Raw genomic sequence first — 12,117 nt, forward strand, 5'->3', positions numbered from 1 at the left:
CGGTGTAATGTAAGGTTGCAAACAACCAAGGAAGACAGGGTGTGTAGTCAAAACATGAACGTTGACTTGATCATAAGGCGCGGCATGGTCCGAATCAATCTCAAAATGACAATTTAATGGAGTCATGCTCATTCCTCTTGCAGCGCCTGGCCAGTACAGCTAACGGGTGGCCTTTGACGGCGTACACGTCACGGACTGAGACGCAGTGAATATATGGGCTATGTCTCGCTGAGTACCTCCAGTTAGAAGCATGCCAAAAGCCCTTAGACGTTCATCGAGTAGCGAGTTCACGTGTTACTGTGGATAATGACAAGTCAAGGACAAGTCAAGAATGACCCCTAGCCACGTGCACGGGGGAATTGCATGGTGTAGATGCAGTGTTTATGGTGTGTTGGGGCGTTCTATCTCTGCCAGTCGGTTTTCTGATAAGAAATCATAACATAAATATTTCACAATCCCCTACTATGTAAAGAGAGTATACTCACACGCAAAAGAAAAGCAAGTGGTTTTAAGCAAATAGGTAACAAACACGGAACCAAAAATTGATACGAGTTTTAGCATGTAGTGAAGCCTGATCTTGGTGTTATCAATATTTTTGGTTGCCTTTTGGAAGCCCCGAGAAAATACACAACATAAAAAACGAATCGCTAAACGCACCATTTCAATGAATATGTGGGTATCATGCACCCATTTCTCGCGAAATCAAAAATGCACGAACTGTCACGAACTGTAGTGGGTATAAAACTGTGGCCGATTCTTGGACCTACCACTCCTTGGTCAACAATACCACGCCTAACTCAAATTCAGAGAAACCAGGCTATGGGACGTTTGGAAGCTGGAGAGTCTGTCCAAGATGTTGCCCGTCATTTCAACGTTAACATAACCACAATTTACCGTCTCCTGCATCGATACAATGCTACACAGACCCCAGATGACCTTTCTCGGCGCGGTCGTCCTAGGGTCACCACACCTCGACAAGATCGGCAGATTACCCGTCAACACCAGCGACATCCGTTCCTAACTGCAAGTGAAAGTGCTCGACAGACCATAGGAAGACATAACCGACACATTAGCCGGGACACTGTGATCCGACGTATCCGTTCCAACAACCTCAGGTGTCGCCGACCAGCACGTCGTCCTGTTCTCCAACCACGGCATCGACAAGCACGACTTCAGTGGGCACAGGGTCATCACAATTGGCGTCATCGTGAGTGGAGGCGTGTCATCTTCTCTGACGTAATCGCTTTTGTGTCTCCCATGCAGACGGAAGAGTCAGAACTTGGCGGCGTCGAGGTGATCGTTTCGCTGACAAAAACGTTGTGGAAAGGGATCCATGGGGTGGACCTAACGTCATGATATGGGCAGGGATTGGGCTTAATGCGAGACTTGGACCCACGTACTTTCTGAATGTTGGTCAAGGTCGGGGACACGGCGTCACTGCTCAGCGGTATATCGACCAAGTGATCAGACCCCACGTTGTTCCATTTTTTGCAAAACATCAACAACACATTTTCCAGCAGGACAACGCTCGACCCCATGTTGCCAGAGCTACCATGGCCTTTCTGCAACAACACAACATCCGTGTTCTACCGTGGCCAGCCCTCAGCCCTGATCTGAACCCAATCGAACACTTGTGGGATGAAGTTCAAAGGCGTCTGCACAATGTGCGCCCAGTCCCTAGAACTGCCAATGAACTACGCACAGCTGCTCTGGGTGTGTGCAGGAGGATCCATAGGGCCTTCACAAATCGTCTGATCCACTCAATGTACAGGCGATGTGTGGCAGTGATCAATGCTAATGGTGGTCACACCAGGTACTGACTGACATTTTGGGTATTGACCCGAAACTGTGTAAGCCCTTAACATTTGAAAAAAAACAATTATGTCATCTGCCTTTTAATCCATTAAACTGTCTTCAGTCAATTTTTTGTCAATCTTGCCCTATTAGTATTTTTTGTCTTTGCTGTTGAAAATAAATAACATGTATACCGCATACTCGACTTGCGTTTCTATTGCGTGTGAGTATGTATGTGTCGGCTCTTTCAACTCGCAGGGGCAATAGCGACCTACTCTGCCCAGTAACCACCATGGGATGAGTGAGGTGAAAGTCATGTGAAGAATTATTTTCAACCACCCAGTCAGCAACGTGTGGTGATAAGGCTTGTTTAAGATATTATACACATAAAACGATTGCGCAATATAGTTTGTTTCACGTTTTAGATCTGTTTCATCACAATTACTTACAAGAATAATGCTACTGTAACAAACATTCGTCTACATTTGGTACAGAAGAGAGTACCATCATCAACTTTGACCGAAGTGCTTATTTGAACGATTTAACAAGACTAGATATTGTGTGTTTGTTGTTTTACGCCGCAATCAGCAATATTCCAGATATGTGACAGCGGTCCAGGCAATCCAGTGATTGGCATCATGAGAATCTATTTACGCAATTGGGATACGATAACATGTATCAACCAAGTCAGCGAGCTTGACCTTCTGATCCCGTTTGTCGTTTCTTACGACAAGCATAGTCGCCTCTTACGGAAAGCATGGGTTGCTGAAGACCAATTGTCTACCCGGATCTTCACGGGTCTTAACGAGACAAGAAGCCATTTACAGTGATTATCATCTCCTTAGTGATTTCATCTCACTTGGTATTTATTAATTTATTTTCAAATTTAAGAATCTTTTCAAAGTGGGAGCTATAGCAATTGCTCATAGTATCCCTGGTATTTTTCAAGAAAACAAACAATGCATCTACCTGGTGTCTGCGGCTTTTTCTTTCCACTGAAAAATATGAAAAATAAAGTCAATGGTATAATCAATCATGAATATATTGAATAGAATATGTCTACCACATGGCTTTTATGTATTGGTTGTTTCTACAAGAGGTTTCTCTATGTTTTACTCAATGAAAATACATGCCTGTGTATATTCATTGTACTGACTACAAGGGATTAATCAGCTCAGCCTACTTAGTATCGATATATATCAACGGCATCCGAACAACGAATAGAGCAATATTTTTACGATTGCTTCATTGCTCGGGTAATATCTTACAAACGCGTTGCTATGATCTGACGTATCATAAAATACATAACTTGAAATATGGAGACTGACTTCTTTTTTTAGCTACAGCTGCAAAACCAGATACGTATTGTTAACACAATGAGCCTAAATATTCTTTATTCTAAAACATCTTGCAACAATGTATTTTTGTGGCAGACACATATTTTTTTCGACGGCCGAAGCATTATTATTTTTATCAAGCATTTTCTGAGACACTTTATGTTTTTCGATATGCTATAGCAACGAGTAAGTAGCGGAGAAGTCGTTGTCACTCACGAGTCTTTGATGCAACAGCAACAAAACAACAGCAGCAGGATGGCCATGAGAATCAGTAGGATAATAATGATGACAACTGCCAACACGGGGGTCCAGTCCAGCCAGGTCGCCGCGCCTCCAGCAGGCTAACAGGAAGATTGAATGCAATTTTACAAGTGTTAAAAAACAGAGCTTTTCTTTTGACCGGCCATTGACTATTAAATTGGCAGTTAAAACCTTCTTGGCAATGACAAAAATCTTCTGTTTTTTCCTATCATTGAACTTGATGACAGAACAATTGTCGAAAAATATGTATCGCAAGTGGGTGTTGGCGCCGACAGAAGGCATTCGGGTTCACTCGGCTTATTCCGCAAGCTAGACGATACATCAGTCAGCAATGAGTACTGATATTGCACAAATTCATTGTAAACAGTGTTGCACCAGGTCCCGCCGGTGGTATTTCATATAATTCTGAGGACACGCTTTTCGAAGTTGGGTACTTTGAATTGCAGGCAAAAGCTCAAGATTGTTGTACAGTTAAGTTCACGACTGTGTTGTGTCATGATGTTTGTGATAATCACGTGCACGATTAGTTCTGATGTGGGTGAGGTGAGGTGAAATGGGGTTTAACGTCGCGTTCAAGATTGTTGCATGCACGTGTGTGTGTGTGGCTTCGCCCCGATTATGTTCCTAGGTTTGTCAGCACCATACCTGTGCACCGAAGGCCAACGAATGTCTTCTGTCACAGCGACATGGGAGTTAATTTAACAATTAGCTATTTACAAACATCAAGACACATAGTTAATCTGTTTATGAACTATACTGTACTTAGTTGATCTCATTGAAGAAAGGTGCTCTTACCCCGATAGACTCAACGTAGAAGGAGTGAAAAACCGCCCCTGACTCTCTCCTCTTCTCTTGGAGTAGAAGTAAAAGTTGTGATGTTGACAGCAGAACATATCCTCCCGCTGGAACGGCAGTCGCCGCCACCACGATAACGTCAGATCTACAACATGTACAACGTCGCTGTTAGACATCATCACTGCCTTCATGGATCTGGAAATATCATTAATTCAGATCCAGGGTGTGAGTGAGGGTGGTTTCACGCCGCTTGTAGCAGTATTCCAGCAAAATCACGGACACCAGAAATGGGCTTCACAAATTGTACCCATGTGGGGAATCGAATCCGGGTCTTCGGCGCTTTAACCACTAGGCTACCCCACCGCCCCTCAGATTCAGAGAACGGTAATCGGACATATACGAAATACTTTGACATCTTTGTTGCATTTCTGCCCTTGACCTTCTGATAACAAAACCACTCCTCCCGATTTGAATATTTTAGTTCGCCTGGCTTGGCCAGTTAGCTCAATCGAATTTCGCCACATAGGCGATGTGCACAAACATTTTTATTTAACATAATGTATTTGCAGAATAAATCCATAATGTATCTACCTGAATTGTAAATCAAGTTATCTGTTTGTATCGCATAATTCAAGTTAATACTGGATGCTATGACACTCAGTATAATGCACGCCCAAATATGGCGCATACGGTGTGCTAAAGCATTGTTCGATTGTTCGTTTATTGTTTAACGCCGCACTCAACAACATCCAAGCTGACGATGACCTGTAAATAGTTGAACCTGGACAAGAAAAACCAATGATTGATATTATGCGCAAAGTCCCACGACCCCGGGGTACGATGGCTGATGCCATCAACCAAGTCACCAAGACTGACCACCCGATTAATTTAAATCATCCTTCAGCAACCATAGGTCACTGGGGATCAGGATCAAACCCAGGTAGCCCATGGCACTGCAGCAACTGACCACTGAGCTTCACAACCTGTCACACTTGCAGAATGTCACCCGGATAAGTCTTGTAAGAAACGCTACAGGTACAAGCTACAAGATCGCTGCTACGATGACCATGTAACAGGGGTTCAAGGTTCTCGATTTATTTCCATTTAGTTTCTTTTCCTTTGGTTATATACATTGATACCAACATTTACAGTTCAACTCCTTGGCGGTTCAAGAACAAGCGGTTGTTCATGTTGATATGAGGTGAGGTGAAATGGGGTTTAACGTCGCATCCAAGATTATTGCACTTATGTAGCGACGTGCATGCACGTGTGTGTTTTTGCGCGTGCGTGCGTGCGTGCGTGTGTGTGTGTGTGTGTGTGTGTGTGTGTGTGTGGCTGTTTGTACTAGTCCCGACGGATGCCATTTAAAAGTGCTGGCCCAAGGAGATACCATGCCGCAGTTAAACATGAATACCCCACTCAGACACAGTATGCTGACTCCGGGTCGACCACTCCTTATTTTAGCCCCTTAATGCCGATCACCAGGCAGGGTAACAACAAGTACCATCTTTTGGGCGGAAGCTCTACCACTAGACCATGGAGGCGGTCTTCATATAGATATGAATATATAAAGTAGTTAGGCGTTTTTGTGTGCGTGCGGGCGTGCGGGCGTGCGGGCGGGCGTGCGTGTGTGTGTCATTTACCTCGTGGTGTCCACCACTTGTCCGACCACGTGGTTTTTGATGCTGAGGATGCTGGCATGACTTATACCAGGGAAGGACATGAGTAACCTGTAAAAGAAAAACAGTCGTCAGTGTTGCCACACAACTGACGAAACCTGGGTAAATTAAGCTAAAGAGGGAGGCGAACCATTTTTTGGACAATTTCAATCTTAGTTCAGGCCTTCCTACCTCCATGTTGCTAATTAATAGATAAGAAATTGAAAACATTTCATGTTGGGAAGCCGCGAATTGTTTCAAAATCCCTGATGCGGCGTCAATCAATACTCACACACTCATTGTTGGGAGTCATACCTGATGATTTGTGACCGGAAAACTTTCACCTCTGATGGTTCTAGGTTGATGACCAATTTAACCTCGTTTCCTGCATTTGTGACGAACACCTGGTAAAATATTTTACATGACAGCCGTCAAGTCATTCACAACATCTGCAGATGGCAAATATCAACGTCTGATATCCACATGACGGTTACCTTTGATAGTTAAGCACCTCAGGTATTTGTGACATTTAAACGCGTCCATACTCTGAGTATAATCGAGGAGGAATCACAAATTTTCTGTCCCCAGTGAATTAATATTGATGGTTGATAATTTAGAAAAATATGGTTTGTCAGGACTGTTTGTTTGTTTGTTTGTTTGTTGTGTAATGCCGCACTCAGCAATATTCAAGCTACATGGCGGCGGTCTGTAAATAGTAGAGTCTGGACCAGACAATCCAGTGATTGACATCATAAGCATCGATCCACGCATCCCTTTAGTTGCCTCTTACGACAAGCATGGGTCGCTGAAGACCTATTCTCTACCTAGATCTTCACAGGTCTCAAGAAAATGAAAACAATAGAACAATTGTCATGAACTAGCCACTCCGACGAATAAAAAAGTGCAATGCTCAAGGAGAATTCCGGAATAAAATTGCACCGAGATCCTTGGCCTGTGGGTAATATAAGGTATAAGTAGAATCACATAGATCCATGGTATACTGACATATGTTGTAGCTGTAGAAGTCAGCAGGCTGTCAAACGCTTGTATTGTGAGCGAGTAAATCCTTGTGGTCACTTCGTTTAAGAGGCGCTTATTGGCCACTCTCCCGATCATGTCGACAGTGAAGAAACCACCGTCGTCGTTGCCGCCGATGATGCTGTAGGTGATGGCAGCGGACCCCGCAGCGTCCACATCTGTTGCTGTCACTTGGACAATACGCTGATCATAGGGGGCATTCAAAGAGATAACTGAAACGAAAGATGCGGTTGAACAAAATTTACAAATTGACAGCTAATTTAAGGTTTTAAGCAGACACCTAGATGTAATGTTTCTTCTAGTAAACAAACAGAAATGCCACAAGGGATTTATATATATTGATTATTTGACATCGTACAACAGCAACCTCAGCTTCCTATATACACAGCTTTTAAATAACCTGAATAAAAGGTAACAAGAAACTTTTTTTATAAGGTAACAATATATTTTCTATGTCTTTTTACGTGCTTTAACGATGTGAATTGTTACAGTTGTTTGTTTGTTGTTTGTTTCAATACCGCACTTAGCAATATTTCAGCTATATGATGGCGGTCTGTAAATAATCAATTATGGACCAGACAATCCAGTGATTGATATCATAAGCATCGCTCCATGTAATTGGGATACGAAGACATGCATCAACCAATTCAGCGAGCCTGACCACCCGATCCCGTTAGTCGCCTCTTACGACAGCATAGGTTGCTTAAGACATATTCTAACCTAAATCTGCAAGGGTGGAATTGTATCAATAATGCTTTGAAACAGACTAGCTGCATCTTAAAGCAACCGTTTGAGGTGAAAAACGTAAACAATAATATGCATTGATGACAAAAGTAGAAAACAAAGATTATATATGGGCTTACATCCGAAGTAGTGGTTGTTGGCTGCATCAAGGCTGTTAAATCCCACAAACACTGGCGCGTTGTCATTGACATCACGCAACGTCACCCTGACCGTAATAATGCTGGTGTCGATGGCGTTACGATTTGTTATGAGGAAGTAGTCGTTGTCCGCATTGGTTGCCCTGATGTCGAAAGAGTACGTACTTCTTATCTCACGATCTACCGCCTGGCTGAGCCGTATAACTCCTGTATCTTTATCAACCGCGAACTTTCCTTCACCTCCAGCTGAAAAGACAAATGTCACAAACACTGAATTAATTCTCTCTCTCTCTCTCTCTCTCTCTCTCTCTCTCTCTCTCTCTCTCTCTCTCTCTCTCTCTCTCTCCCCCCCCCCCCCCTCTCTCTCTCTCTCTCTCTCTCTCTCTCTCTCTCTCTCTCTCTCACCAACAATGTAGTAGTAGATGGTAGTGTAAAATTCCGAGTCGTCATCGGTTGCCTTCACACTTCCGATGGCTGCGCCTACGGTGGTATTCTCCCACAACAAGATGTCCATAGGGATTGTTTTGCCATTCTGTAAACATAAATGGAGATTTTACACACTTATAAACAATACTGCACATATTTTATGTATACTCTGTCCATTAAAGGCACCTTTCTTCATTTCAACTAATATTACTGTGTCTACCGTCCATTGAGTACACTTGTCTTTATTTCAACTAATATTACTGTGTCTAACGTCCATTGAGTACACGTGTCTGTATTTCAACTAATATTACTGTGTCTATCGTCCAATGAGTACACGTTTCTGTATTTCAAATAATATTACTGTGTCTATCGTCCAATGAGTACACGTGTCTTTATTTCAACTAATATTACTGTGTCTATCGTCCACTGAGTACACGTGTCTTTATTTCAACTAATATTACTGTGTCTACCGTCCAATGAGTACAGTTGTCTTCATTTCAACTAATATTACTGTGTCTATCGTCCGGTACATATGTCTTTATTTCAACTGAAATCACTGAGACACTTGCACTCATTTCAAATTCGGGGATGTTGTCATTGACGTCAATGATTTTCACGTAGAGATGACGCTCTGACCTCAGCGACAAGACTCCCATGTCCTTGGCGATCAGATGAAGCTGAGGAAAGACACACAACAATAACTGTAGTCATTTACACCACAATGGTAACAAAGGATATCGATTTAAAAAAATATTGAAAAAATAACAAATGATCTTTTCTTTTCTTTTCCCCCCCTCACCATATGGAGGAACATAACCTTCCCGACTGCTAAATGGTACCCGATGATATGGACTGAGAAGAGATAAATTATGAATATCATCAAACATGTATTTCGAGAAAATGAATTAATTTGCATAACACCTGTGCTGCAGAAAGAAGACTGCAGTAACAGCCAAACAGGATTGTGTTATACATCCTCTCACTTATTTTTGAGGACCCGTGAAGATCTGGGATTGATTTCCTCTTCAGAAACCCATGCTTGTCGTAAGAGGCGACTAACGGGATCGGGTGGTCAGGCTCGCTAATTTAATACTTAAGGGACCGAAGGTCAATGTGAACTTGTCATACTTGTGCATTGTTCGTCCATTACTTTAAAGTTTTTCACCGAAACGGTTGCTTTAAGATGCATCTCGTCTGTTTCAAAGCATTATTGAAGCAATTCCACCCTTGCAGATCTAGGTCTTAAGCAACCTATGCTTGTCGTAAGAGGCAACCAATGGGATCGGGTGGTCAGACTCGCTAACTTGATTGATGCATGTCATCATTCACAGACCGCCGTCACGTAGCTGGAATATTGATGACTGCGGCGTTAAACAGCAAATAGACTTATTTTTTAGGGATTAAACTGTTAGGATTTCCCAATACATTTGGTCCCGTGATGAAATGTCTTGAATACCCATCCTCCAGTTATAAAGAAGCATACCGTGTATCGCTCTACTGTTTCGCGGTCATATATTATCTCTGCTCTGATGACCCCAGTCACTCGATTGATGCTGAACTCCCCTGTGTTGGAGACAGTGGTGTTGCCGTCTTGAAAGTAGTATTCCACGATGCCGTTACGGCCGCTGTTGTTGTCGTCTGCGTTTGCGTCAAATACTAGCATACCAAGGTACTGGCTCTGTGATGGTAAAATGAACAGAAAGTTATTGTAAAGACACCTTTGACGATTAGAAACTCGTTAGCGTGAACATTAATCCACTCTTCGGCATCTAGAAACACAATTTTACATTAGTCGTTCAATTTGAGGAATAAATGAGTGAATGAAAGAGGCTAACCTCCGCTTTTAACAGCATTTCTGTCATGACACGGCAATCACATACACATACACACACGCCCACACACTTCTCCACACATATTTTCTCCACAATGAAATACACGAGCTTCGTTTGGCATTTCAGCTCTGCATTATGTTACATCACTATACTATAGAGGGTCTGCACTGACCTCCAATACAGATAATGACATATTATTATAAAGGGTCTGCACTGACCTCCAATACAGATAATGACATGTTATTATAGAGGGTCTGCACTGACCTCCAATACAGATAATGACATGCTTTTATAGAGGGTCTGCGCTGACCTCCAATACAGATAATGACATGTTATTATAGAGGGTCTGCGCTGACCTCCAATACAGATATTGACATGTTAGTATAGAGGGTCTACACTGACCTCCAATACAGATATTGACATGTTATAATAGAGGGTCTGCACTGACCTCCAATACATAAATTGCCTTGTATTATAGAGGGTCTGCACTGACCTCCAATACAGATAATGACATGTTATTCTAGAGGGCCTGCACTGACCTCAAATACAGATATTGACATGTTAGTATAGAAGGTCTGCACTGACCTCCAATACATAAATTGCCTTGTATTATAGAGGGTCTGCACTGACCTCCAATACAGATATTGACATGTTACTCTAGAGGGTCTGCACTGACCTCCAATACATAAATTGCCTTGTATTATAGAGGGTCTGCACTGACCCCCAATACATAAATTGCCTTGTTATTCTAGAGGGTCTACACTGACCTCCAGTACTTCTATTGTCATGTTGTCATTAGGTGGGATCGTCCACACGGGTGGAGAGTTGAGGGACTCCACCACAGTGATGACGATGCGGGAATATCCCTTCAAGCCATCTGGACCGCCGTTCCGGTCAGTGGCGCTCACGTTGAAGGCGTATATTCCAATGCGTCCACGAAGGCTCCTTTCAACGAGGATTTGTCCAGACTGGGGACTCACACTGAAGAGGCCTGCAATAATGATGAGTTTACGTATGTTGTGTTTATTAAATGGAAGGAAACATGTTATGTTCGCTCACGCACAGCTGGTTAATAGACATTAAGGCAGCGAGCTGTCAGAAATCAAAATGAACACATGTAGTACACTCCCGTGTCTTAAAGAAGAGGCATAAAATAGTAAATCTGCTGTAGTCGTCAACTCGAGAAATGACAAGACAGTAGTGACTGTGTCAGGTTTTACTCTTGGCAATATTCGAGCAATATCTATGGTGGCTGATTAAGGCCATCGTCCATATCGTCCTGAGAAATCCACGATACAGGAATATTGTGATACACGAAATAGAGATAACACGCAACGACATGGTGATAACACCACAAGACATGGCGATAACACGCAACGACATGGTGATAACACCACAAGACATGGCGATAACACGACACGACATTGCGATAACACGACACGACATGGCGATAACACGCAACGACATGGTGATAACACCACAAGACATGGCGATAACACGACACGACATTGCGATAACACCACAAGACATGGCGATAACACGACACGACATGGCGACAACACGACACGACATTGCGATATGGTAACGTGATATGGCGACATTGCGTTATGGCGAAATTGCTCGGTTGCTATTTGTGAAATAAATACACTGAACCGCAAAAGAAACGTCACCATGGATAGATATATGAGCAACCTTTGTCCAAACACTGTAAACATACTTTGAGAGATATTGAAAAGATGAAACTTGGCAAAACTGATCATCAAGGTTTCAAGTTGTCATTTAAATATTTGGGTAATTTTTGTGAAAGTTTCTAAAATTTAACATTACCTTGTCCGGAAAAATGAAATTTGATGATAAAAAACAAAGCAGATGACAGCGTATGACAAGGATATAATAATTAATAAAGATCCTCTAAAATTCTACTAACTTGGTTAGTTTATATACATCTATGGATTCGAATTGCCATCCTGAGGTTTTGCCTCCCATATTCATGATTTTGTTTAGGTTGGTTTTATTCTGTGCTGAGAAGGGTCAATATCAGCACTGAATACAGGAGATTAAACGGACTAATACAATTTGTATAACACACTGACAT

General features: G+C 42.5%; 1 protein-coding gene across 2 annotated transcripts in view; it reads right to left on the reverse strand.

The window, feature by feature from the left end:
- Window positions 1–12,117, reverse strand: part of LOC124139300 (cadherin-23-like) — a 72,981-nt gene that overhangs the window by 3,253 nt on the left and 57,611 nt on the right. For both annotated transcript variants that reach the window (XM_046506268.2, XM_048402695.1), the window contains exons 29-39: window positions 10,790–11,013; window positions 9,674–9,868; window positions 8,760–8,867; window positions 8,170–8,296; window positions 7,747–8,010; window positions 6,851–7,095; window positions 6,161–6,249; window positions 5,831–5,917; window positions 4,188–4,332; window positions 3,348–3,472; window positions 2,764–2,789 (exon numbers count right to left, since the gene is read on the reverse strand). In XM_046506268.2, the coding sequence (XP_046362224.2) occupies window positions 2,764–2,789; window positions 3,348–3,472; window positions 4,188–4,332; window positions 5,831–5,917; window positions 6,161–6,249; window positions 6,851–7,095; window positions 7,747–8,010; window positions 8,170–8,296; window positions 8,760–8,867; window positions 9,674–9,868; window positions 10,790–11,013 (1,635 nt within the window). The remainder of the gene's footprint in view (window positions 1–2,763; window positions 2,790–3,347; window positions 3,473–4,187; window positions 4,333–5,830; window positions 5,918–6,160; window positions 6,250–6,850; window positions 7,096–7,746; window positions 8,011–8,169; window positions 8,297–8,759; window positions 8,868–9,673; window positions 9,869–10,789; window positions 11,014–12,117) is intronic.

Source organism: Haliotis rufescens, unplaced genomic scaffold (assembly GCF_023055435.1).
Source record: "Haliotis rufescens isolate VD_foot unplaced genomic scaffold, xgHalRufe1.0.p SCAF_28, whole genome shotgun sequence".
Lineage (NCBI taxonomy): Eukaryota > Metazoa > Mollusca > Gastropoda > Lepetellida > Haliotidae > Haliotis > Haliotis rufescens.